This window comes from Molossus molossus, unplaced genomic scaffold, assembly GCF_014108415.1.
Source record: "Molossus molossus isolate mMolMol1 unplaced genomic scaffold, mMolMol1.p scaffold_m16_p_17, whole genome shotgun sequence".
Lineage (NCBI taxonomy): Eukaryota > Metazoa > Chordata > Mammalia > Chiroptera > Molossidae > Molossus > Molossus molossus.
Window position 1 is genome coordinate 12724771 of NW_023425352.1, and position 27190 is coordinate 12751960.

Sequence of the window (27190 nt, forward strand, 5' to 3'; positions counted from 1 at the left end):
CGCTGCTTAGTTGGGGCATCGCTGTCCCCGGGTGAGGGAAGTGGGCAGGCGGGTTCGGGACGGAGCTGGAGGTACGCGGAGGCCCCAGGACAGGATGCTCCATGCAGGCAGGTGTGCTCTCAGCGCCCAGGGTGCCCCCCTCTCCGGAGCTGCTGGGTCGGGCGGGGCTGCGGCCCCCCTGCAGGCTGTTGGCGGGAGCTTCGTGCCCTGAGGGCATCTCCTCTCAGGACCCCTGGGGAAGAATCGAACTTTGAGGACTGAGGAGTGTCTGAGTCCTCTGGGCCCCTGCATGTCTTGTTCTCACTCCATGACCAAGCAGATGTCAGATCACAGGCTCTCAAGGCCCTTCTGACGCCCTCCCGCCTCAGGAAGCCAACCTCTGCCCACGGCCCAGAACCCAGGCTCCAAGGGGAATCCTCTTGTGGTGGCGGGGTTCTAGCTCTAAGTTCATGAACGGGAGCCCCAGGTGGGCCTGTGATGCTGCCCAAGGGTCATTCTCCCTGACCTTCGTCTGGTCCCCCTCCAGCCTGCGGCCCCTCCTCCGCTGATTCCTCCCTCTTCACTGAGCAGATACAAACACTCAGGAAAGAACTCCCAGCAGCTCCGCCACCAACCCCCCTTCCCGCATCCGGGCCCAATCCTGTCGCCAGTCTCCGCATCCCCGTGCTCCTAACCGACGCCTCCCTCGGAGGCCTTCCTCCCAGTCACCGTTATCCTGCGCGTGGGGGCTGAGCACCCTCTAATTCACTACATGTTGTACTTATTTCCTGCCTCCCCCACGTGCGTGGGAGCTCGACGAAGGGAGAGATCTACTGTCTGCTCGACTGCTGTGTCCCCCACACCCAGAACGACGCCTGGGACGGAGGGGCCCCTGCTACACGTTTCCAGGGTGAACGAACAAATGATGCTAGTAGGTCCCTTCTGCTGAGCCGACACCTCAGAACCTGCCTTCAGCTGAGTTCCCAGGTCTCAGAACCCCACCCCCAGCTCACACCCGCAGAGCAAGGACCCCACTCACGGTTCTCGCAGTGGGGGCCCTCCCAGCCGCCTCGGCAGGTGCAGAGGTAACTCCCGTTCCGCAGGACACAGGTGCCCTCGTTCATGCACGGGCTGGGTTTGCAGAGGTTGACGGGCTGACTGGCTTCTACAAGAAACAAGGTGCCCAGCAGGCCCAGGCGGGGTCAGCCCACAGGCCCCTCCTCTAAGGAGCCCGGTACAGCTGCAAGGCCCCTAGGCCAGCGTCTTACACAGCTTAGTGCTTCCGTGGGTCCTTGAGCTAGGTGAGCACACGGCTGGTGCTCCAGGCTGCTCGTCTGGGTTGAGACCCAGCTCCCAGCCAGCTTTCCTAGATGCACATGGGGACCGTCTCTCAGACGTGCCAGGCTCCTAGCACCGCTTACTATTCTCGTGACGGCCACGTATTTGAGAAGGTGGAAGGATGTCACTGGCAAAAGGAAGCCTCAGCCAGGCTGACCTGCTGTTTGCCCCTCACTCTGGCTCTCATTGCCAAGGGCAGCATCAGCCTTGGGGGATCTGGTAGCCTAGCAACGTCTTCTGTTTAAATGGAGTAGTACATGCACTCTCGAATTCGGGGAGGGGTATGTGTGGTAAACTAGCTGTACCCTGAATGTCAAAAGAGGACGGTGTGCCTCCCGAAGGGCTTCCCATGAGCGTGGGGTGCAGCACACCACCCGGCACGTGGAAAGCTCAGGAGCCAGGAGCGGTGATCCTTGTAACGAAGGACACGTGAAGGGTCAGGATGAGGTGTCGCCCCCTAGAGGCAGCACTCACCTCCACAGAGCCACCCGATGAGCGCGTCCTGGTGGAACCTCAGGTCTGCGTAGGCCGCCACGTGGATCAGAGAGTCCTGGGGACCGGCAAGCCTCCGCAGGGCCTCCCTCAGGACAGGCCCCACACCCACCACCAAGACAGAGACCCCGTTGTTCCTCAGCTTCTGGGCAGGGACAGCCGCATCCTCTGCCCCCCTCCCCCCGGTGAGCACCACCACAGCCTTGGGGACGCCAGGCCGGGCGCCCCTCTGGACGGTCATCACCTTGTCATAAATATGCAGCAAGGCCGTGCCTGCGGAGCCCACCCCACCCAGGTAGGGGGCCTGGCTCATGGCCCGCAGCACTGCGGGACGTGTGATGTGCGTGTCCAGCCCGAAGGCTGTCTGGACCTGGCTGCCGTACACCACCAGGCCAATCTGGGTCACATCGGGGTTCACGTCGAACTGGAGGGTGCAGCTTCGCACGAAGCTCTGCATCTGGGCGAAATTCTCAGGCCCTACTGAGGCCGAGGCGTCCAACATGAAGACCAGGTCCAGGGACTGTGCCTGGCAGCCTGTGGGAGCAGAGTGGGCCTCAGGGCGGGCCCTGCCAGGCGGAGCCCCTCTTCTGGAGCCGGCCAGCAGGGTGGGGCCAGCCAGGGTGCTGTGTCCATGCGCAGCTGCCCTCCCCTTCCGCTAGAGTATCAGCAGGACACGGATGCCTGGCTAGACCACACTCCCAGCCTCCCTGGGTGTCTAAGTTCTACCCGCTGGGATGTGAGTAGAAGCGACTGTGCAGTTTCCAAGTGACATCCTCAAAGGGAAGCTGCCTGCCTTCGAGTCCCCTCTTCCCCACTCCGGCTGAGAAACAGTGACCTTGGACCTAGAGGCAGACCACGAGGTAGCCAAGCCGCCTTGCTGGCCCAGGCCACTCGCCTCTGAATGCTACGAGAGAAATAAACATGTTATATGTAAGGCACTGAGTCTGGGGACCCTCTGTGATGGTGACTTCACCGGTACCCTCATCCAGCCCATTACTGAGCACCTCCCTGGGCCAGGCACTATACAAGGTACTGATTATACCAGTGGGCAAAAGGGGGGTGCCTGCCGTCGACGGACTGACAGTCTCTGGGGAGACGGGCGTGAATCCAGGATAGAATGACAAGTTCTATGAGCAGCCATGAGGGGGAAAGCAGGGTACCCTGGAGCAACACTGTCAATCAGGAGAAGTGGCTGGGACTTCGCCGAGAAGTTAGCTAAGAGCTGGAGGAGTAAGTCTGAGCTGGAGGCGGGACTGTTCCTAAGGTGCCGGAGCTGCAGAGGCCGGCAGGGACCAGACCACGGGCTCGGGAACCAGCAGCCGTTTGGGTTCAGTTCCAAATGCAGAGGGAAACCGCTGGAAAAGTTCAAGTACAGGGTAAGAGGATCTGATTTATCGGTGTTTTTAAAACCACTCCAGCTCAAGGTAGGTCTGGCTGCCCTGGGGGGACTAGCCTGGAGGGACACAGTGCGCACGGGCGGCCAACCCCGTCCCTCCGCCTTGCAAGAAGGAAGGTCTCACCTCTGGTGACCAGCATCTGGGGCTGAATTTCTCATACAGTGTCCCACCTGCCACCTCCAGGGGAGCAATCCGGGGCCCCTCCAAGATGTGTTTCAACTACATCTCGCCATGGGCCAAGGCCCTGCCCATGATGGGAATGTCTACTCCCGGGGACAGTGTTCTCCAGAGCACCCCCAATGTCAGGACACAACATCAACTCAATGGGTGATGCACCTCAACAGGAGATACAAAAATATTGCAGGTGGGCCCTGGCCTGTTTGGCTCAGCGGTTAGAGCCTCGGCCCGCGGACCAGAGAGACCCAGGGTCATTCCACTAAGGGCACGTACCTCGGTTGCAGTTTGTCCCCAGTCTCGGTTGGGGTCGTGTGGGTGGCAGCCACTCGATGTGTCTCTCTCACATCCATGTTCCTCTCTCTCTCCCGCCCTCTCTCCCTCCCGCTCTATCTGAAGATAAATGCAAAAAAAAAGCCCTTGGGTGAGGAAAAAATAAAATAAAATAAATATTTCAGGCAGCTGGGACAAGCATCGTTCAACGAAATGCTCATTTCAGCCCCCGTGCTCCGCGCAGCGGGAGGGATGTGGACTCCCCTCGGAGAAGCTGGAAAGCCCCTTGTTAACAATCAGTGAGTAACAATAATAAATAGCAACAGCTACAATCTTCTGAGTGCATCCTCTGTGTACACAGCTGGTCTTTCTTAACCTTCACAAAAGCCGTTCAGGGGGTGGTGTTATTGGTCCCATTTTCATGAAAGCGGTCCAGCCCCTAGGCACAGGCCTTGGTTGAATGTCAGCCCAATAAGGAAGGGCCTGCCACTGACCACCAGCCCTGGGTCAGGCCGAGGTTGCTTGGCAGCGGGCACAGGCACCGGGCTCTTACCTGGCCGAGGCCGGCTGCACAGCTTCCCCTGCAGCTCCGGGATCTGGTTGAACAGGTCCTGCGGGTCGGCGTAGACCATGACGTGCTCGGGGCTGCCCGTGACCTCCTCCAGCTCTGCCCGCACGGCCTCAGTGCCCACGCCCAGCAGGAACAGACCTCGGGTCCTCGCGTGCTGCGCCGGGCCAGCCACCTCGTCCTGGGAGCGCGACTCGGTGAGCAGGACGACCACCCTGCGAGGACGGTCCTGGCCTGTCCTGCTGGCGCTCCCAAAGCCGCGCTCCGCCGCCTGCCGCAGGGCACTGCCCGTCAAGGTGGCGCCTCCGCTGAAGGGGACGGCATCAAGGCTCCGGACCAGGTGGGGCACATCCTGGTACTCGCCCACGGGCACTGCCAGCACCAGCTCCCTGCTGTACCAGGCCACACCCACCAGGGCCCGCGAGTCCTCACTCAGCGACGCCTGCACAAACCGCTTCACAAAGGCCTTGGCCCGCAGGAAGCCCTCCAGCGTGGTGCCCGCCGAGCTGGCCAGTAGGAAGAGGACGTCGGTTCTGCACTCCAGGCTCAGCGTCGGGGCTGCCAAAAATCACAGCCGCTGTCACGCCGTGGCCACCTGAGCACACGGGTCACCATCCCCCCCGAGATGCCCAGCCACCACACGGGGCAGGAGAATCCTCTCCCAGGAGGGAGACGGGTGGAGACACCGAGTGCCCAGTGCCCAGCACACAGCCGTCCCTCCTGGCTCTCTCTGAGGGTCTCCACCCAACCACTACTTCAACATTAACACGTCACCTATTTCATAACGTCCCCCAGGAGGGTCAGTGCTTCCCGTGAGCCGTGTGAGACCCCTGAAGCTGTGCCCCTGTGTGAAAACGGAAGGGTCATGGCCTGGCCTGCTAACATCAGACCTGTGGTCCATCGGGAGTGGGTTTCTGTGAAGCAGAGTCCAGATGGATTTCTTCCATGTGAATCTCCAACGGGCCCAGCACTACGTTTTTTAAAAAGTCATTCAACAGCCCTGGCTGGTTTGGCTCAGCGGTAGAGCGTCAGCCCGGGGACCAATGAGTCTCGGGTTCGATTCCGGTCAAGGGCACGTGCCTCAGTTGTGATTCCTCCCCAGCCCCGGTTGGGGTTTTGTGAGAGGCAACCAATTGATGTGTCTCTCTCACATCGATGTTTCTTTCTCTCCCTCTCTCTCCCCCTCTCTCTGCCTCCCTCCTCCCCACTCTATCTGCTGATAAAAAAGAAAAAGCCATTGAACAAGCCCCTGCTGTGTGGCAGGCACTGTGCTAAGCACTAAACACGCAGAGTGGGCCAGTTGTAGGTTACAGTTGTCTGTGTGAAAAATAATACAGTCATCGATAAATAATACAAGAATGAGCTGTGTTCCGCATACTCACAACTGTAAACCTACATCACCTGGTCAACCCTAGGAGGTAATGCCTATTAGAGTCTCCATGTCCTACCTTTGGAACCAAAACGGGTTGAGGCTCCTCCTCCTAAAAAAGGGTACAAGAGGCTCTGCCCAGAACCGGACCCCGAGTTGGGCTGGCTCCAGCCTGCAGCTGGGCTCAGCAACACTCCAAGGTCCAGCAGAGACCGCTCTGGAGCTGACAAGCCAGGAGACACCGTCCTACCAGAGCTTCACGGGCTGAGTCATGTATTCATGGAGGGCTGAGTCATGTATTCATGGAGGGCTGAGTCATGTATTCATGGAGGGCTGAGTCATGTATTCATGGAGGGCTGAGTCATGTATTCATGGAGGGCTGAGTCATGCATTCATGGAGGGCTGAGTCATGCATTCATGGAGGGCTGAGTCATGTATTCATGGAGGGCTGAGTCATGTATTCATGGAGGGCTGAGTCATGTATTCATGGAGGGCTGAGTCATGTATTCATGGAGCCCTCAGAGGCCGTAAAATGTGAGACATCACAGCAGTCCTGTGCTTGGTAAGCAGGGGACGCTAACCCTCAAGGGCCAGTTTCTCCCTAGTAGCCTGAAGGGTGGGAGGAGAGACGGGGTGGGGGGCCTGGACTCCACCGCCCACAGTGGTCCGTGTTAGAAGGCCGGTGCGTACGTACCACAGTTAGCCTCCCCTCTGAAGGCTGGCGGGCAGAGGCAGTGGTACCCGCCCAGCCCCTCTGGGACACACGTGCCTCCATTCTGGCAAGGCTGCGAGTCACAGGGGCCTAGCAGAGAGACGCCCGTTAGCAGCTGCAGGCCGCCCTGCCCCACCGTACCCCCTCCCCCCGGGGACCACTAGGAAACTAGCTACCCCTGCAGCAAAGAGGGGAAAGGCAGTGAGGCTGTGAAGGAGGGCTGGGCGCAGGGGTGAAGGACACTTACCGGTGAGCTCAGGAAGGCCCTGTGTGAATTACAGGCTCACGTGCTCACGTGGGGATGTGCCAGGGGAACCTGGACTGTTACAGAAGGAACTGTGTCCTCCCCTCACCCCAAATTCATGCGTACAAGTCCTAACCCTCGATACCTTAGAATGTGAATTTGGAGACAGGGCTTTTAAAGAGGAAATCAGGGCCAAATGAAGTCAGAGAGCGGGCCCGACTCCAATATGACTGGTGTCCTCAGAGGAAAAGACACCAGGGACGTGCTCGGAGCAAAGGCCGTGTGAGGACACAGTGAGAAAATGACCGTCTGCACGCCAAGCGGGGAGGGCTTGGAGGACATCGGACTTGCTGACACCGTGACCTGGGACTCGCAGCCCCAGAACTGGGAGGAAACACATGTGCTGTCCCAGCCACCCAGGCGTGGTCTCGTCCTCGCAGCCCTCGGGGACTGACGCAGCATTCCCACAGCGCTAAGGGCCCGGAGGAGCTCTGGGTGCCATGGTGATGAACTGCTGGCCTGAGCTGGAAGGGCCGCAGGTCTCAGCAACATGAAGCCACAGCGTGGGGGTCTCAGGGCTCGGGGAACAGTGGACGGTGCTCACATTCTACACGTGGTTGCTAACAGCCTCTGAGCTCGGGCACAGCAAGACTGCACCTTTGGATCCTGGACTTAATGGGGTGGCCTCCTCCACTTCCTCGGGCACCTCAGTTAACCCCTCCACCTCCAGGAGCCTCACTGAAGAGGGGATGAGCTGGTTCACGGTTCTTGTGAGGACGGCATGCACTAACCCACGGGAAGTCCGGGACAGAGCCCGACGTGAAGCGAACAGGGCACAACAGGTAGAAGACTAGCCTCGTCCAGGCCCGGCAGAGCAGGGGTCCCAGAGGCAGACTGTACCTGGGCAGGTGGTCCTGTAGCAGGTGGCAGGGTGGGTTAAGAACACTCTCTTCCAGCTACAACCCAAGGACACAAATGACAGAGGTCAAAGATTTAACAAGAGGGCAGACACCCACCCGGAAGGTCGTTTAAAACACAAAGCTGAAATAAAATTCCAGTGCAGAAGCAGAAGCGGGTCAAGAAAGACTTCCTGGTCTTCTTCCTGGACGCCACCCCCGCTTTTATCTGCCCGCAGAGTAGGGAATGTTTCAAACTACCCAGAAACAATTCAAAATGAATAATAATGCAAACGGGCTAAAATGTCAGAAGTTAGAGAGATCTGTGTTCCAGACTCTGAACGGTGAGGACAGCTTTCTATCACAAGTTACTCCTGGGGTCGGCAGGAGGCAGGGGGTGGGAGACACTGGGAACTAGGCCACTAGATCCTGCCTGTGTGACCCCAGGCAAGTTACTTTCCTTCTCTGGTCTTCAGTTCCTTCGTCTACCTAGAAACAATATCTGCAGGTTTCACCTGCACTCCGTGGCGCCTCAGTGGAGAGGGAAGGAAACTGAGTGGCCAGGTGCCAGGCCTCCCCCAGGGCCCCAGCCCTGCGCCACCACCTCAAGTGTGACTGTTCTGGTCTGCACGAGTGTCCATCTGAGGCTGAGCAGCTCAAGAAGATTTTCAGTCCACTGGACTTGATGTCGGAGGTCCGCCTGAGTGCTTCCTGTGGTAGCTTCCACGCAGCAGGTGTCCCCCGATTACCTCGAATCCACGCCTCCCTGAAGAGGAGTTATCTCCATCTTCCACGTGTAGATACGAGCTCAGAGGCTGAATTAGGCTGCCCAAAGTCATGCAGCCACTAGAACACAGCCGAGCTGGGATCTGGACTCCGCCATCCGACTCCAGAGCCCCTGCACCCAGACCTCCGGGCCTGAGTCTGTGGGGCGATGGGCCGGCTCAGCAGGAGCGGTTCCTCGTCCGAGGGCAGAAAGCCCGCCTCTTGGTTGGCAGCAGCTCCGGGGACGCCTCACCCAAGGACAGTCTCCACTTGGGGCCGTGGCAAAAGTTCTAATGTTTTCCAAAGAGGCCTTCTTTCTACAGATCCCGCCCCGGCGGCCCGTGGCAGGGGCAGGCTAAGGGGCTCGCCTCTGGGACAGGGTCTCTCCTGGAGCTAAGCATCCACTTGAGATGAAGGCCGAGTCCATCATGAGCTCACGGAGTTGCCGAAATCAAAAGCTGGCCAAGCCGCCAGCCCATTAAAGACAAATCTCCCCTCCGTGTGAGCTCCTCATAAAAACACACGTCCCAGCCAGCTCCGTGGCCCGACCTCCCCACCCAGGCGCTGGGAGGCTGCACCACTGGAGAGACTGGCCATAGGACCAGCACATGGCTTGTCCTCAACATCCCCTCACATCAGATGCCACAGGCAAGGCCTTCCCTGCCCACTCTTTCAAACTGCAACCCCACTGGGCACCACCCGCCGACCCCAGCTGACCCACCCTGTGTTCTGTCTCAGCGCTACCTACTCGTTTGTTTTATGCGTTTACTTTGCTTGCTGCTGCCTCCCACCACTGGGGTGGCAGCTCCTGCCGAGGGCAGGTGGCTCTGAGCTGTTCGTGCGGAGTGGCAGGACCTGGGACAGTGCCGGCAACCCAGGGGGCCCCGGTAAGGAGATCCTGATGGAGGGAACGGATGATGAGCTGACCCTCTGCAGGCATCATTCCAGGAGACTGCCGGGCATTCTACCTCCCGGGGAGACAGTCCCTGTCCTGGCACTGGGATGCCACAGGGTGGTCACTGGGTTTCTGTCCAAGGCCCTCTCGACCTCGAGCATCTCGGGGGCAGTGGGTGCACCTGCCCTCCCTGCGCACAGCCTGGCTCACAGCAGCACTTGGAGCACATTCCCTTGGAAGCTCGGGTTCCGGAGAGCACCCCCAGCGGCCCCCGACGGCCTGAGGCCCAGGTCCTCCGGATGATGGGGCACGGCCCTTCCTTGGCCTTCGCACTCTCCGTCCGCCCAGCAAGGCCCTCGCTTCTCGGCCGGCATCTCATCGCTGTGCATGATCTGATCTCACCGGAGGGCAAGCCACGGGGCAAGGCTGCAGCGGGCTCAGATGCCACCATGGCCCCCGACAGGTGCGGGCCAGCTCGGCAGTGCGGGCCAGCACGTGCTGGAGGCGGGGTGGATGCAAGGCCAAAGGCCGGTCCAGCCTCGCTCACCCTGGGCCCCTAGGTGGTGTGTCAATAAGACTGACCCTCCCTACGCCCCGGGAGCTCTGTCCCGGGCTCCCTTCCAGGACTCCTCCCAACCCTGCAGCTCCTGAGTGCTAGGCATGGGGGACCTCCAGCCCCACCCAGGCCGTGCCCGTGAGCTCTGCCCCCAGACCACATGGACAAACCTGGAGAAGGGACAGAGTGCAGCCAGAACGCCGTCAGTCCCCCGAGATCCTCTCCAGCACATGGTGTTGCCGACCAGCTCCCTGACCGTCTCCAGGGTCTTGCGCTCACAGGGGTGAGGCTGCACCTTGCAGTCTGTGTCCACGGCACACGCAGTGAAGAAGACAGGGTTACAACTCCTCCCCCACTGCGGTTCCACCACCCTCGGCCGGGCTGCTCCCTTCTGCCTTTCAGGACACCGCACACGGGGGAGGGGCTCTGCTCTGCCCCTTGCTGGGCGGCCAGTCTCTGAGCATCTCCTCTGCACAGGCCCTGCCCTGCATAGCTGTCCCAGCCCGTGCACACATGTGTGTTTTCTGGAACATACTTCACTCTAGCTCCTGGGTGGACCCTGGCAAAGACGGTTACGAATGCAGAGATTGCACCCTGAGCTGAAGTGTCCACATGCTGACCACAGCGGGGGAGCTGCCTCAGCACTTCCTCCTGAGCAGGCGACAGGCACACGCCCTGGGCCCCCTTACCCAACGGAGACCAGCTCAGGGTTCCAGCTAAGACCTGGCACAGGGAGGCAGAACAGAGCAGAGAGCCCCAGGACCAAGGCTGCTGGACTGCATTCCCCTCACCCTCCCTCCTGGGGGAGGCCCCTGCTAGGGGAACCCTCCCCACCCCACACCCCACTTCCACATGGGCAAGGCTGAAAGGCCTCACCTGGAGAGGCGGCGGTGCAGATGCCGGAGCCGCTGAGGGTGCTGAAGAGGCCGTTGGCGGCGTCCTCCACCGGCTCGGCCATCAGCACGTGCTGCTCCTGGGGCTCGCTGGCCAGCGTGTGCAGCTCCTCCCACCTGTGCCCAGCCCCCAGCAGAGAGGTCACCTGGCCTTGTCACTCCTGCCCGCCCGTCTTCGAGACACAGGCTCCTCGTGGACGGCGCCAGCACCCCGCTGACCCCAAAGCCACTCGGCTGCCACCTCATCCATCCCGGAGGCAGGAAAGGTCCAGGGTGAAGCTCAGAGAGACCTCAAGGACGCTCAGCCAGGGGTCATGTGTGGGGGCGCACGGTCCACGGACCTCCCCGGGACAGCCTCCCACTCAACCCGTCGCCTCTTATTTCAGACTCGGTCCCAATAGATGTCACTGGTGCTGAGACTCACGGCAGATGAGAAAAGTATAACCAGGAAGGAAGTGAAGGAAACCGGTTCTGGGCAAGAACAGGAATAGAAAGCACGACTATGGGAGAATTATAAACCGAACACCAAGGCTCGAAGACCCATCGTGGGGGCATGTTGTGGAAGGAGCCAGCTTGCTGACAGCCAGAGGGCACCCCTTAGTGCCCAGGACGGCGATGTGCGGAACGAGGACACCAGGGCAAGAACACGAGGGTAACTGATGTTGAGGAACCTCCTCCTAAGAAGACAGGGCAGTCAGTAATGCCTTTAGAATCCTGCCCAACAAAAACTCATCGAAATAGCCCGAGGTTTGGCACTACGGCCAAAATTTCAATTCTTTGCCAAATTCACTTCCATAAAATTCCCTATCTCTGCAGCCATAGAAACCAGACGTTTCTCCCAGGACCTAGGATGGGGCCTGGCACACGGAGGGGGCTTCTCAGCACGGGGCTCACACTCACGCTCGGGGGCGGTTCTGCTTGACCTCACCCAGCACAGACCCTCTTAAAAGCTCCCTGGTACCGCAGACGCTCAGCCAGAGAGAAGAACCATAGAGAAGGGGCTCAGTGAACCCTAAAAGGGAAAAGAGTTGTACAGAGTCTCATGCAGCCCACAGGGGTGGTTCTCAAACTTTGGTGGGCGTCAGAATCAGAGGGATGGATAAACCACAGGCACGGCCCCACCCTGCTGCCCCAGAGCCTGGGGGGGAGGGGCAGTGTGCGTCCTAACAAGTTCCCAGGTGACACCGCTATTGCTGGACCAGAGAACACATGCTGAAAACCACTGGTCAGTGACCAGCCTTTCCTAGGAGTTGGGGGAGGGGTCAGGTGGGCCTGGGGGCTTCCTCAGAGGTTCCTGTGTCTGCAGCTCAGGCCTCTCCTGACCAAAGGGGCTCAAAGCATGGTCTGGGGCCCAGCGCAGGTCCTCAAACTGCTTCACCCCAGTCCAGAACCAGACGAGCGCCAACACCAGGAGTGACACTGAGACACTAGTACCAACACGACAGTTGTTTTGTGTCTGCCAAATCGAGTAACAAACATCGGGGCTTATATTTTGACTTTTTTCCCCCCCCATCTTTCTAGTAATTCATTCTTATTTTTTTTCAATCCTCACCTAAGGACATTTTTCCATGTATCTTCAGATAGAGTTGGAGAGAGCGAGAGAGAAACATTGATGTGAGAGAGAGACATTGATTGGTTGCCTCCCACATGACCCCAACCAGGGCCAGGGACCAAACCGAGATACACGCCCTTGACTGGAATTGAACCTGCGACTCTTTAGTCCACTGGCCGACGCTCTAACTGCTGAGCCAAGCCAGCCAGGGCCTTATTGCATTTTTTTAAAGTATTAATCCATAACAGATAAAAACAAGCAAACAATCTGGACCTTCACACAGATAGTTTGAGAAGCCCTGCTCCTGTCCCCCCACCCGGACCTAGGACAGGCCACGTATTTCTACTGGGTGGTCAATTCCAGCCTCCTGACAAACCTTCGGGCCTCTGTGCGGGGAGGAGGGTGGGCAGTGAGCCGTGACGCCAGGGCCTCTCAAAAGAACCAATGAGGAAGCAGCCTGTGCTAAATACCAACTTAACTGCTGATTCCAGTGACGACAATCATGACGGTGGCAGTCATCATCACCACCGGGACATGGCAAATTCTGGGAAAGCCCCATGGGACTCAGCCTCCGTCAGACTATCTTCTTCCTTTCTGACCGGCACAGGCAGGCCCTCGGTGTCCTCTCTCTGTACCGCACTCCCTAGTGATCTTACTTAGGCTTCGACTACCACCCCCATGTCTGTCTCTGTGCCGTCCTCTCTCCTGTGCCCCAGACTCTGACATCCAACCGTCCAGTCAGCGTCTCCACTTAGACGGCCAATGTGCATCTCAAGTTAATCGGTCTGACACGGAACTCAGTTTCCCTGTTTGTCCCCAGTCTTTCCCCTTTTGGTAAATAGCACCACCATTCTCCTGGGGGCTAGGGGTCAAAATCCTGGTTCTTCTCTCACCTCATCCTGCCACTCCACTGCTCTGCCTTCCGAACACACCTAAGTCTAACCACTCCTCCAGGGTCACAGCTGCTCCAGGACCACAGGCCACCCTTCTCTCCTGTGTCAGCTGCTCCAAAGCGCCCCAGCTGGCTTCTCCACTTCCTTCGTTATTGCTTCTCCTTCTGCCCCAGCCCACCTGTATTCTCTAGTCTCTATTCTATTCTCTACCTGGAAGCCAATTCCTGTCATTTCCCTGTTCAAAACCCTCCAGAAACTTCCCAACCTACTTACAACGAACTCCAAAGTCTGGTTTGGCCTACAAAGTCTCTAGACCTGACTTCTGCCTATCTCCTACACCTTACTTCTTGTAATTCACTCCTTGTTTGCTGGGCTCCAGCCACTCCCTGGCTATCTTGCTGTTCCTATGAATCACTAAGCTACCTACGACCACAGGGCCTTTGCACTTGCCATCCATCTGCCTTGCCTCTTGTTTCTGCTTAAAAATGAACTCCTTGAGAGACATCCCTGTCTAAAATGGTTATCTTCTCTACGCCCCATAAATCTACAAACTCTTACCCTATTTTTCTCCTTTGCATTTTATTTCCACCTGAAAATATATTATTTATTTATTCACTGGTTTGATTTTTAGTTTCTTTCCTAGAATGGAAATGCCACGAGGGTAAGGACTTTGTATTGTTGTCTCTGTAGCCCCAGAACCTAGAATAGTGCCTGGCATGAGAAAGACAACCTATATTTATTGACTGGTTGAGAGAATAAATAATGTACTAAAATGAATAAAGGGATTTCTAAGTGCAGGCATGGTGCCCAGACTAGAGTCATTTCACTTAATCCACAACAGCGAAGTGCCCACAAGTCTACCTCCATTTTCGGGGTTGAGAGGGAGCACTGAGGGCCTGTGCCTCCGTTTCTCCTAAAAAGGCAGATTCCAGCATCTGGAAAGATGTGGTTGCTGGGCGGCAGCCAGTCACCTCAGTGCCCAGGCCTCGGAGTGGGTGTGTGACGCAGGCTAATCAGACCCTTTCTTGGGTTGTCCACCTTGAAACAGCGGAAGTGAGCCTTCTCCCTCCAGGGTGGAGCCGGCAGCTCCAGTCCCAGCTCCTGACAGCACCAGGCAGAGACAGCAGAGACACGCTGGGGACAGAATCTCAACGGCGTTCAAGCCCCTGGCTCCTCCAGCTCACCCCAAGGCACCCCGCCCCACCCAGTGCAGTTGGATGAGTCCATAAATTTCCATTTCTGCCCAAATAAATTCAAGTCGAGGGTCTGGTACTGAAAACCAAGTGTTGAGACGAAAGCAAAGACAATGCAAATGCTCAGACTCGCAGACTCGGAGCTCCCTGAGCTCCAGCAACAACGTGACCAGCGAAGAAAAGACAGAGCCTGCAAGAACCGGCGTGGTGTTTCCACCGCCCTCCTCCCGTGGCTGTGACGTCTCCCAGCCGCACCTCGGTCCCCAGGCCCACCACAGGCTGACCCAGAGTGACCGAGTCACTTACCTGGGAAAGCGCACCCCCACGGCAAACACAGTGACACCTCTTTCCTGCAGCTGCTTGGCCGGCAATGCCACATGTCCTTGGGACCTCCCGTCAGTGATGATGATGAGGACCTGGGGCACAGAGGCATTTCTGCCCCCGGGGAGCCCTTGGCGCAGAAAGTATTTCAGAGCGAGGCCTGTCTCTGTGCGTCCTCCTCTGAGCTCACACAGGAGGAAAAACAAAGTAAGAATCAGTGCTCCAGAGAGGTGAAGTCAGAAGACAGCCTGAAACAATAGCTCCTCCGTTAGGGATAGCGGCCACGTTCGGCCACGTTCAGCCATGTTCGGCCATGTTCGACCACATTCTCCTGGCCAAGGCTCAAGGCGACTACTCTACCCTGAGAAATGTACTCCTCACCCTCTCAGCCACAGTAGTGACGACCAGAAATGAACGTTTCCTGTGATCTTATGATGCACCCTGCACAGCCCTGTTGTTTAGGTAACAATGTCACTCTGGGTCTTCCCCAGGGATTGCTCAAGGCTAACAACTCCCATCACCTGTCTGACACCCACCTCTCATCTCCCCACCCCTGCATCATTCCCTTCCTTTTGTGACTCGACATCAACTTGGGTGGGAGAGCAGATCCAGAGCTGAGTAAGAATTCAGGAGAGTGAAAGACAGGGCTTTGCTGCGAGGGTCCGATGGGGGTCCTTCCACGGCCACGTGCAAGTTCAGGGTCAGGTGGTGAAAAGCTGACCCGTTTGACTGCTTCCAGGTCAGGGCAGGTTACATGGTCCCATCTCACTGGGATGCTAAGAGTCTGTAACCCTACAGCCCAGTTACAGGGACTGTCAAGGAGCTTGCAATCCCAGCGCAGAATCTCTACTAAATCTCACAACAGGAGGCTCGTACAAGTCCTCAGAGGGAGGCCTGCTGGCTCAGTCAACTTAGCAGAAAATAATGACTCCCTACAATGGACCTTAGGCCAACTTTCAGGGGACGGTAATATATCCAAACATGAGTAATTAACTCCATGCACAGCGAAAACCCTGTCAGATCATCATTCTGAAATCTAACTAATCAGACTATAGACTGGGGGAGGGGGGCACATTTATACCCATTACAGTCCGAGCATATATTAAGGCAATGCCTGCCTTTAATCCACCTCTCTCAAAGGAGCCTCTAACATGAAAATATCCAACTGCCAATAGACACGGGCATAGTCTTTGTGTGTGTGCGTATGTTTTTGCATATGTGCACGCATGTATCGATGTATATATGTCTTCAACACTAAAAGTGCTGATTTCTCCCGGAGTCTGCCACGGGTCTTCCTGCCCAGGCACCTCTTCGGGTTTGCTCCCCTCCAGGCGGCCACTCGGGGGTCTGGGCTCCTCTCGCGTGTGGTTCCACCTTCCTCTCAGTCCTCAACGTCCTCTCCCCTCGGCACGGAGGAGAGGACAGAGCGTGGGGCCTACTGCCTGGGGAGGGTTTATGAATCAGGTGTAGAAGCTTCTTCAATTTTATTCTCTTTGTTCATAGAATAAAATGGAGCTCCACTGTTAATAATGTCAACCAGAGTGGACAACTCCTAGAATTAAGACCCCTGGCCTACTACGGATCAGGGTCTGTGTCAATGAACAAGCCACTTACTGTTTCCGACCCACTGGTATTTACTGTGGACCCACTGGGTGGAAGACAGCGAAAGGGAGACCAGGAAGCCTCATACAATCTCACCCCTCAGAGGACGGTCCGTCGAGGTGACTAAATACGGCCCACAGACAAGTAACAAATATCAGTGAGAGGACAAAAGGGAGAGAAGGGGTCCGTGTGGAGAGGAACTATCGGGGAACAAGTTCCAGAGGGGAAGGTGTCAGAACGGGGTCTCGGTGAACCAGCAAACGAGGGAAAGAGATAGCCGTGCCAGTCGGGGAGGGGTGGACGCGAAGGCTCGTGAGCAGAGCTTGGCGTGTGCGATGAGTTAACCAGGGGAGCAGAGCGCACCCACAGGGCGAATCCCAGTCGCCCCTAACTCCTCTTCCTGCGCTAGACCGGGCGTTAGGCACCAAGTCCATTCTGATTCCCAGGAACACTGCAACCTTCACCAAAGTTCTTGTGTCTGCAAAGTCCTCTTCCTGGAAGAGAGGCTGTCTCCTGTTTCCAAAGGGCAGTATTAGCACCGAGCTACCCCTCTGTGCCAGACACCTCGCCTTCCTGCTACTGACCAGTTCTAATCCTCACAACTAGGATGAAAGGTGCTCAGATGATCCTCCTTCAACATGTGAGGAAACCCTGATCAGAGAAAGAATAGTACTGACAGCTGCTAATATTTCCTGGGCACTTACCGTGTGTGGGGCACCACGGTGTTAAGAGTACGCGGGAGTGTGTGCACGTGTGTTTGCGCATGTACACAGGTGCTCAGCTCGTGTGATTTTCGCCACGGTGTGGAGACGGACAAACACAGGGAAGGGCCTCCTCTGAGGTCAACAGCTCACAGGCGGACCCTCCTGGCCAGAACCAAGCTCTTCACCAGAGCATTCTCAGCACCAGCCGTCACCTGTCTCTCACCCAGCCAGAGGAGGTCCGACTGGAGTTGATACCCAGTCGTGCTGGTTGCAAAGCCAAGGATCTTCCCTCTCCTGCGGGCCAAAACCGGCCCTCTCCCAGTTTCTGTAAATAACATTTCGGGGGAAACAGCCACGCCTGTGCACTTCTGCGTGGTGGCCTGCAAAGCATGAAATATGTACTGTGCTGTCTTAACTGAAAACGTTTGCTGACCTAGTCTAGACTGTTCTACCCAAAGCCAAGGTGCCCAGAGGCCACGGAGGCCCTGTGCCTTCGGGCCCCTGGCAACGTGCCCATGCGTTTCCTGGCTGTGGTTAGAGAGAAACTGAGTTTGAAGGACAGGAGAGCCCAGGCCCCCAACGCCACTGGTCTGTGAGGTGTCCGCCTTTCACATCACTCAGCACACAAATGCCTGGGCCCCCACCCCCTCCACCTCTGACCCGATCGGGCCTCTCCCCTTGGAACACTGCTGGCTTCCGACGGAGGTCGGGTGAGATTCCTAACCGCTCTGACCTCTGGGAAACGAGACGAAACCTGCTGCCTCTACTTTTCCTAACTCCATGGAGTGTTTCTATCTGTTCTGAGCTCAGAATCTGGCTCCAGGCAGAGCAGTCTAAGGCCAGAAGCTCACCAAGACTTTGCTAATTTCTCTCAAGGGACGAGGTTGAAAGTAAAGGGTCACAGATCAGCTACTGTCTGGGATGTCATCATTGCACAGCATGGGCGCATGTGTGCATGTGTGCGTGTGTTTTGTGTGTGTGTGTAGGGGATTAAGCAGCTAAACACTTTGCTACTGGTGTGGTCAAGTGATGAAGAACATGGGCTCCTGAGTGAGCAGGGCTCAAATATTAGTCCTGTGATAAACTAGCCATGTAAACTTGAAAAAGTTACTTAACCTGAGACTCAGTTTCCTTCCCTATTAAAGTAGGGAAAGTAACAGTATTGTCTGAGGATTAATGCTGTGCCCAGCACCTCCCAGGACCTAGTGAGCGCTCCATCAGTGTTAATTATCTGAATGAACCAACTAGCAGCCTATTCCAAGCAGCATGGAAATCCCTCAGGAATCCCTTAGAGTCTCAGATCCTATCCTCAGAGCATCCAACTTGGTAGGTGTGAGCAGGCCTGAGAATCTACATTTAAAGCCAGCCTCCCTTCCCCCAGTGATTCCGATGCGCGTAGTCCATGGAACAGACTGTAAAAAATATTTCATAAGAAAACTCACTGTGGGTATAGAAATGTTGATTGCAGCTTTCTTTCCTTTTTCTTTTTTTAAGCAATTGACAAAAATCCTGGAATCACCCCAAGTATGTCCTTTTAGGGGAATGATTTAATACACTGTGATAGCTGAATTCACTGGATTATTATATAACCATTAAACGGGATCAACATGAAAAATAATGCAGCTTTATGCAAAAATACATACCAAATAATATTCAGTTAAAAATGAGCAAAATGCTTTGTAATTACAACTATTCTAAAAGCCACATTTAAATGCTAATGCGGTTTGAGATTGGCCAGAGGAGGCTCTAAGAGGCTTTGAGCTAAGGCAAAGTGGTGAATGCTATTTCTGTAGAGCTATCTAAACACAGTAAAAACTCTGATAAAGCTGTAGATGGGGTCCCAAAAAACTCAATCACAGAAATCCCAGGGTTGTGTTACGGGGAGATCAGTGAAATGACTGAGTGAGCCTGCCCAGCCAGCTGGCCGGGAGTACTGGACATTCAGAGCCAATTGCTGGCATGTTTCATCTGATGTTCTGTTATCACGGGGTACAATATGAAAAGGCTTGGCTGTAATATTTTTTGAACTTCTTATTGCTAAGTAGCAATAAGGTGATTGTCAGGGTGGTTTCTTAGCCACCTCAAAAAAACACTTTTAGGGAATCGCCTTGGTCTACAAAGACAAGTGTTCTGAGTTTTAGGTAAAGTTGTTCCCATCAGTCCAGCATTTAAAACATCGCTATAGAAAAAGGATAAAGAGCCCTGGGGAGGTCATCGTTCCTATTCGGCCAACATTCCTCTGCTCTGATTAATAATAGTGTCTTAATGTTCAGTGTCCTCAGTGACCCCAGAACTGTGGCCCAAAAGTTAGTTACTGCCACCTTGCCCTGTTTGCTGCTGTTTCTTCCGATTACCCGAGGATACACAGTGCTAACCGTACACGTCCCCTAAAAGAAAGCTGACCTTGTTCAGACACACGAAGAGGCTCCGTTCTCCACCTCCAGTGTTCTCATCTGGCACACTCCTAATGCGTCTCTGTATTTCATATGTCATGAAGGACACTCTCCAGCCCTGAGTGATGACTTTCACCACAGCTGAGAAGAGGCTCCACCAACTATGTAGGGATGGGGGAGGGGGGAGGGAGGGGGAGGGGCAGGGCAGGACAGCTGGGTGGGGCCTACTGGACGAGCAGCGTGACTCGGGTCCTGGCCAAGCCACTGGTCCTTCTCAACCTCAGCATCCTCCCTCCATAAAATGGAGAGTTGGAATAGACACTAGATGATCTCTAAAGTGACTTTATGAACCAATTTGCCTAGTTTTTTTTAGAAGAGAACAGGGCCAAATCATTTGAGTCAAAGTCACCCAAACAATTTTTCACTTTCAGTCCTAAACTTGATGCAACAGGCTGTTTTTTCCCCTGCAAATGTTAGTGCACATATAGTAGATATAAAGTTTTTATGATAACTAGGTATATTAATAATAATATAATTAATATACAATAAAATTGTATATTAAAGTATAAAATTCAATAGTTTTTAGTACATTTACAGAATTACACAACCATCACCATTATATAAGTCAAAACATTTTAATTACCCCCAAAAGAAGCCCTATACCCATTAGCAGTTGCTCCCCGTTCCCCCTCCCTACAGCCCCTGGCAATGGCTGATCTACTTTCTGTTTCCATAGACTTGTCGATTTCAGACATTTCAAGTAAATTAAATTATACAATATGTAACTTTTATGTCTGCTCCTTTCACTTAGCATAATATTCTCAAGGTTCATCCATGTTGTAGTATTAATCATGCCATGATCCCTTTTTAGGGCTAAATAATATTCCATTGTATGAATGTACCACATTTTGTTTATCTATTTTCACTTTTGTGTTATTCCCAATTTTTGCCTATTATAAATAATGCTGCTATGAACACAGGGTATATGGTTCTGTGTGGGCATGTGTCTTCAATTCTCAAAGTTGCAGGGTCATATGGTAACTCTATGTTTAATACTTTAAGAAACTGCCAAACTGTTTCTCAACATACCTGTATCAATTTATAATCCCACCAACCATGTATGAGTGTTCCACTTCCCTGTCAAGACTTGTTATTGTCTGTCTTTTATTTTAGCCTTCCTAGTGAGTATAAAGTGGTATTTTATTGTGTTTTTTGTTTTTTTTTTAATCCTTGCCAAGGGTATTTTTACATTTATCTTTAGACAGAGTGGGAGGGAGAGAGAGAAATATCGATGCGAGAGAGACACATTGATTGGTTGCCACCTGCGTGGCCCCAACTGGGGCCAGGGACTAACCACAACTGAGGCATGTGCCCTTGGCTGGAATCGAACTTGGGACTCCTTGGTCAGCAGGCTGATGCTCTAATTGCTGAGCCAAACTGGCCAGGGCTGATTGTGGTTTTAATTTGCATTTTCTTAATGACCAGTGATGTTGAGTATTTTTTCATGGGCTTATTGGCCATTTATATATCTTCTCTGAAGAAATGTCTAATTAAAAGATTTCTTTTGGGGATGGTGAAAATGTTCTAAAATTAGATCATGGTAATAGTTGCATAACCGAAAATATACTCAGAACCACTGACTTATAAAATGTGTGAACTTTATGGTATTTAAATTATATCTCCATAAAGCTGTTTATAAAAAGTTCGTGTGTGTAACAGTCCCAGGGCGGGGGTAGTGGGGAGAAACCTTTCTAAAGTGCAGATGGTAAACATCCCTGCCCAGAGGTGATCAGTAGGCCTGGGAGGGGGCCAGGCCCCTGCATTTGAACAGACTCCCTCAGCAGTGCCGACCCAGGTGCTTCTAGGATCCCACCACGACAAGTCTGCTCTGGCTGTCTGGGCCCAAGAACAAGAGCGAGGCTACGACCTCTTCCTACAGGAAACCATTCTTGGGGGCCTCAAGGGTTGAGGGCTCTGAGGGAACAAGGAAAGGCCAGTGTAGTTTTAAAAAATATATATCGATGTGCATTTTCCCTTTTGACTTTCTTAGATTTGACTGGCCCGCCTCTGTTCGGGGCCCCCGTGGGCAGAGGAAAGGCCCGAGACAGACAGCCGGGGGAGAGCCACTGCAGGGCCCCCTAAGTCTCTGCTGTGCCAGCGCGGGACTCGGGCTACTGAGAGCCTGCAGGAGCTGTGCCGGCAAAACGGACCCCAGTGCTCGGGGCCTTTGCAAGTGAGGTGACACCGGAAAGCGGCTGGGAGCGCACACTGCTGCGGACACTAGTGCAAGGACAGCAGAGCCCAGAGTGACAAGTGGCAAGTTAGAGACAGTCTTCTGGGAGGGCTTATAAACACTATTGTGTGTGTGTGTTTGTGTGTTGTATGTGTATATATGTGTTGTAAGTGTGTATATACGTGTATATATGTGTGTTGTGTGTATGTATGTGTGTATAACATTCATACAGAGGTACATGTTTACATATATATGTAATACACACATAAAATATTTACACAAGCCCAGCTGGTGTGGATCAGTGGATTGAGCGTCATCCTACGGACTGAGAGGTCCCGGTTCGATTCCTGGTCAGAATACATGCCCGGGCAGCTGGCTTGATCCTCCGTAGCGGGTGTGCAGGGGGCAGCTGATCGATGTTTCTCTCTCACATCGATGTTTCTCTCTCTCCAAAAAAATCAATAAAAACATATTTCAAGCTTGGCAGGTGTGGCTCAGTGGTTGAGTGTTGACCCATGTACCAAGAGGTCACTGGTTCGATTCCTGGTCAGGGCACATACCCAGGTTGTGGGTCAAATCCCCAATGGGGGGCATGCAGGAGGCGGCCAATCAATGTTCTCTCTCATCGATGTTTCTATCTCCCTCTCCCTTCCTCTCTCTCTCCGCTGACCTGTAATGTAAGTGGTCATGGCCCCACTACATACACACATGTACAGGGTGTGTATGAGCACACAAACAACCCTTCGGCACTCTCAGTAACAAAGGAGGACTTCTCTCTGTAGACAGACCACGGAAACAGGCTGGGACCAGTACGGACTCCCCGAGGGGCAGTGGTCACCAGGAACAGAAGTGGGGGAAGAGCCAGTGTTCTTCCCAACACTTGCTCTTACTCCCAGCCTCGACCTGCACTGGCCCTTCCCCGGTAACTGACAACACACATAATAGCAGCAAATGCTTTTTAAAACTTTCATTCGAGTCCCCACCTGGGGCAGCATGTGATAACAGGGGCAGCCTGGAGAAGCGGCTCTCATTACCCTCTAAGCCCAGCTGGGATTCTGGATGCCCCGGCCCTCTCCCGGAGGCCAAGAGCAGGGTCAAACCCTTCGAGGGAAATTCTAAGAGCAGCTAACACATCCTACCCAGGGCAGAATCCGAGCATACATACTTGAAAACCATCCTCTTGAGTTCTGTCTTCACTTCCTGTTGGGTGGACAATGCGTCCAAGGGGAATTCCAGCCAAGGAGCAGAACTGAACTGGACCGCTCCCACCCTGACCTGCAGGGGGAGACAGAGGGCCCAGGGGTTGAGAGTGGGGTCAAGGCACAGACATTCCTAAGAGGGAAAATAGGACGAGAAAGGTTAACAACCCTGCCTCCTGCCCACTCAGCGAATCCCAGGGCCAGAGCCTTCTCTGGCCTTCCTAAGGAAAGGCCCCAAAGGCCAGGAGCAGAACCTGGAAGGACACAGTCGACGGCCTGTGTCCCGCACTGAAAACCACCCCTTACATATTCTCGACTCCCACGCAGGCATTTCACTCGGCTGAGCTGTGGGCGTCTTTAGGGGCAGGGTCCCTGCTCCCATGGACCGAATGCCTGCCAGGAGCAGGCCCTGTTTTAAGCCATCTCGCATTATTTCATTTAATCCAGAGGCACGAGTGGCGCCCACACTGCTGCTGGAGAAACTTGGTTGCGGAGGGGTCAGCCCTTCCAAGCCTGTTCCTGCCATGCGAGGGAAAGGCCAGCTCTCCGGGCCAGAGCCAGATTGGGGGACAATCAGCACCCTAAACCGAGACAAGCAATACGGAAGTGCCCCTGTCAGTAGGAGCCACTGGTGATTCCAAACAGATGCTGCGTCCTAATTGAGGAGGTCATATGAGAAACCCAATGCCCTGCAAGACTGGAGAAGGAAAACTGAGCAGTCAGTACCTGGACGCCTCAGACACCAGGGTGCCTCAAGCAGAGCAGGCCGTACACGTTTAGATCTCTCGATGGTCCCGTCCCTGACCCTAATCATTGGCTCTCTAAAACCCCTGGAAAAACTACCTTCTAGGTGACTAGTCTCCTAATGAACCCTACTTCTGGCCAAGATTGCAAACAAGCCAAGTGATTCATATTTAAGCAACGCTGCTGCCTTTTGCTCGCGACTTGAATTCCTTCACTGCTGATGCCTTAGCAGGCCTGCTGACTGCAGATGATCGAAGCGCTCGCCTCGCCAGGTGGGCTGCACCTGCTCCCAGGGAGCACAGCCCACCGGACTTGCCTCCCACAGCGAGTTCCGAGGAGGGCCCACTGGGCTTCTTAAGTAGGAAGAAATCTTGGGTGGGCACGTGGGGGAAGTGGACCCTGGAAAGCAGAGGAGGAGAAGCTCACAAAAAAGTTTCTGAGAAGTGACGCTTTTGAAGTCTCCCTTGAATTTAGTCTGTGATAAAGGCGGCATCTCAAACCAGTGGGGGAAAGCCTGGTCTAGTTACTAAGTACTTTGGGAACAACTGGATAAACCTGCAAAAGGATAAAGGCTACATGGCAAATAGATTCAAGATTTAAATGTGAAAAATATGACCATAAAAGTTCTAGAAGAAAACGTGGGAGAGTTCCTTTAAAACCTCAAGGTAGAAAAGACCTTATTGTGACTAAAAAATCCAGACACCATAAAGGAAAGGTCGATACATCTGACTGCATAAAGAAAACTTCTGCAGGGCAACACATAACAAGAGCCAACCGAAAAATGGAAACATTATTTTCAATTCATGTCAGACACAAAGGGTTAGTTTCCCCAATATATAGAGTGTCTAGGAATTGATGTGTAAAAGACCAACAACCCAACAGAAAAATGGGCAAAGGATATGAACAGAGATCAAAAACAGGAAATACAAATGGCCCTTCAATATACGAACAGATGACCCTGGCCAGTTTGGCTCAGCCAGCAGTTAGAGCAAAGGTCCGCAGACCAAAGAGTCGCAGGTTCAATTCCAATCAAGGGCACGTACCTCAGTTGCGGTTTGATCCCCAGCCCTGGTTGGGGTCATGCGGGAGGCAACCAATCGGTGTGTCTCTCTCACATCGACGTTTCTCTCTCTCCCTCCCTCCCACTCTATCTGACCATCAATGGAAAAATGTCCTCGGATGAGGAGTAAACAAAAAAAAAAGTGTATATATATATATATATAAAAACAGATGTTTAAAGGCACCACACTGAGATGTAGCAAAAAGCCAGATACGTTTGCAGGGGGTAACCAGCATTCTCAAACTTCACTGGTGAGAACATAAATGTCACAGCATCCAGGGGCGCAATTTGTCAATATTTATTGAAAATTACAAATGCTTAATGCTATTGGGAATTCATCCTACAGATATACTTCCACGTGCATAAATGACATATTTACAAGCTCACAGTGTATTTGTAATAGCAAACATCCATCAAAAGGAGTTTGGTTAATTAAACATTGGTAAATCCTTACACTGCAACATTCATCAGCTATAAGAGAAAATATATACCTATATTAATATCTACATTACCTAGATATCTAGATATGGAAAGACTTCCAAGACAATGGAAGAGAATAAGGTAGGGAACACAATAGTATCACCTGCTGCTCTCAGTATACAAAGCGGGAGAATAAGGGCATGTACTCCAGTGCTTGCATTTGAATGAAGCGATTCTGCAAGGATGCTCAGGAAAGCAGGGACCAAGCAGATGGAAAGTGTGTGGGTAGGAGGGTCACTTTTCACTAGATGTCTTTTTTATTGAACCATGAGAATGAATTACTTAGTTTAAAAACAAAACAAAAAACCTCCCTTGAGACCAACAGCTGGGTGTATTTACTTCAATTAAACAGGAAGGAGACAACTTCAAAACAAAACAAGATGCAAACAGCCTGAGTCAGTAGTTAATGCATTTCATTTAATTGGTGGTTTGGGAGCAAACGGGTTGCCTTTTATCTTCAGAAGCAAGCCCGCCCAGACTTCTCACCTCCCGCTGTAATCATTATATTACAGCCAGGAAGTGAACTTCTCGGCTTGCTTTTTTTCTTTTCTTTTTTTTTAACTTCTCAGCTTTTAAGTATTGAGGGGAAGACTTCAAACACCTTAAATCCACCTCAACAACAGAGCCTCCATAAAAGCCTTAATTTATAGCGACTTGAAAATTTCTCCCTGAACACTGAAGTTCTAGAAAGTAAAATCTCTTGTACATGGGGTCCACAAGAAAACAAAAATGCAGCAGCAAGAACATAAAACCTGAAGCCACAAACCAGATGGAACCGTCTGAGATCACCTTGATGCAGAAAGTCCTCCGCTAGCATGCCAGCAAGTCTCGTGGACCACGTGTGGGCACCCACTGAAAGAGACCCCCGACTCCTCTGCGCAGCAAGTCTGGCTGTGAGAACGTTTTTCTCTGGCCAAGCCCACATGTATCTCCCTCCACACCCAGCCTCTGCCTTCTTAAGAAAACGGAGCCACTCTGTACCCTCTTTCATCTAAAAATGAAATCAGGTTCCCTCATACATGGACATTTCCAGACCTCTCACTATCTCACTCCTTGTCATGGGCACTGTCCGGTTTGCCAATATCTCACCTAAGACGGCCACGTTCTAGATGTGGCCAGGCAACACTGAGATTCAATTTCCTGAACTCTGGGGCCCTGTGGGTTGGGACAGCCGCTCCCAACAGTACCAGCCATGAAGGATTTTGTTTCTCTTTGAGGGTCCTGAATTCCACCAGCACCCCCCACTTCCATGTACATACATACACGCACAACCCAGACACCCAGATACACAATGCCATGTTGTCCACTTCCAACATGAGAGCAAAGGGTGAAGTCTGAGTCTCATCACCCCACCCTAGCCCAATGGGTAGGGACAAATGACCTCACGAAAGAAATCCTGAGCGATCATCAAGAGCTCCACTTCTTCCACACGCAGCTCTCTTCTAAGATTGCTGTGTGACTCTGGGCAGTCACTTAGCCTCTCTGAGCTTTCTCCCTCATCTGTACACATTCTCTCATAATCCATTCAGTTCTTCTCTCCCAACTTGCCACCCACGTCAGGACATCCTACATCAATGCCAAGGTCAAAAGTGTTGTACCTTTATGGCAAGACTGCCTGAGGTCCAGGGCAATGTGCTCAATCTCACCAAACGACATGCTATTCTGGAGAAAATCTGGCCACCATAAAAGGCCACTTTCGCTCCTGAATCCTAGTGGTGTTCCTGGGATTAACCCAGGAATGTTATCTTGGAACACCATCTGTGGGAATCTATTTAGAATAAATGACTGGGTGAAAGGGTCCAAGCCTTTGTAACTGTGACAGACACTGTGGGATTCCCCCTTAGAGAGGCTGCACATTCCCACCAGCAGTGTGTGAGAATGTCAGTTTCCTGTAGACTTGCCAAAGCAGCATGTCACCAAACTCTGGATTTTTGCTAATCCAGTAAGTGAAAAGCGGTACATACGTCGGATTTTGCTATTACATTGAGTGAGGTGGTTGGGCATCTTTTCATATGTCCACGGGCAATTTGTGTTTTGTTTTCTGCGAACTGTCTGTGTATGTTCATCGCCCATTCTCCTATGGAGTTATTCCAAAATGCTCCTTTCAGCCACGAGAGCCACCGCTAGCAAACTTTGCTGATACTTAAAACCTACTGTCTGGAGCCAGAAAGAACAAGAAATGAACATACTGGCTGGATTCACTCAGGCAGTAGTTCCTCTGAAGTGAAGAGAGAGGGTAGGAGCTGTGATCTGTGCTGAGATTCT

General features: G+C 53.4%; 1 protein-coding gene across 1 annotated transcript in view; it reads right to left on the bottom strand.

The window, feature by feature from the left end:
* Positions 1 to 119: 119 nt before the first annotated feature.
* VWA2 (von Willebrand factor A domain containing 2) overlaps positions 120 to 27190 on the bottom strand; it is a 32132-nt gene continuing 5061 nt past the window's right edge. The window contains exons 4-13 of the mRNA XM_036265920.1: positions 22608 to 22717; positions 14496 to 14690; positions 10535 to 10668; positions 9829 to 9961; positions 7447 to 7502; positions 6285 to 6392; positions 4207 to 4779; positions 1792 to 2343; positions 1019 to 1144; positions 120 to 232 (exon numbers count right to left, since the gene is read on the bottom strand). Of these exons, the coding sequence (XP_036121813.1) occupies positions 120 to 232; positions 1019 to 1144; positions 1792 to 2343; positions 4207 to 4779; positions 6285 to 6392; positions 7447 to 7502; positions 9829 to 9961; positions 10535 to 10668; positions 14496 to 14690; positions 22608 to 22717 (2100 nt within the window). The remainder of the gene's footprint in view (positions 233 to 1018; positions 1145 to 1791; positions 2344 to 4206; positions 4780 to 6284; positions 6393 to 7446; positions 7503 to 9828; positions 9962 to 10534; positions 10669 to 14495; positions 14691 to 22607; positions 22718 to 27190) is intronic.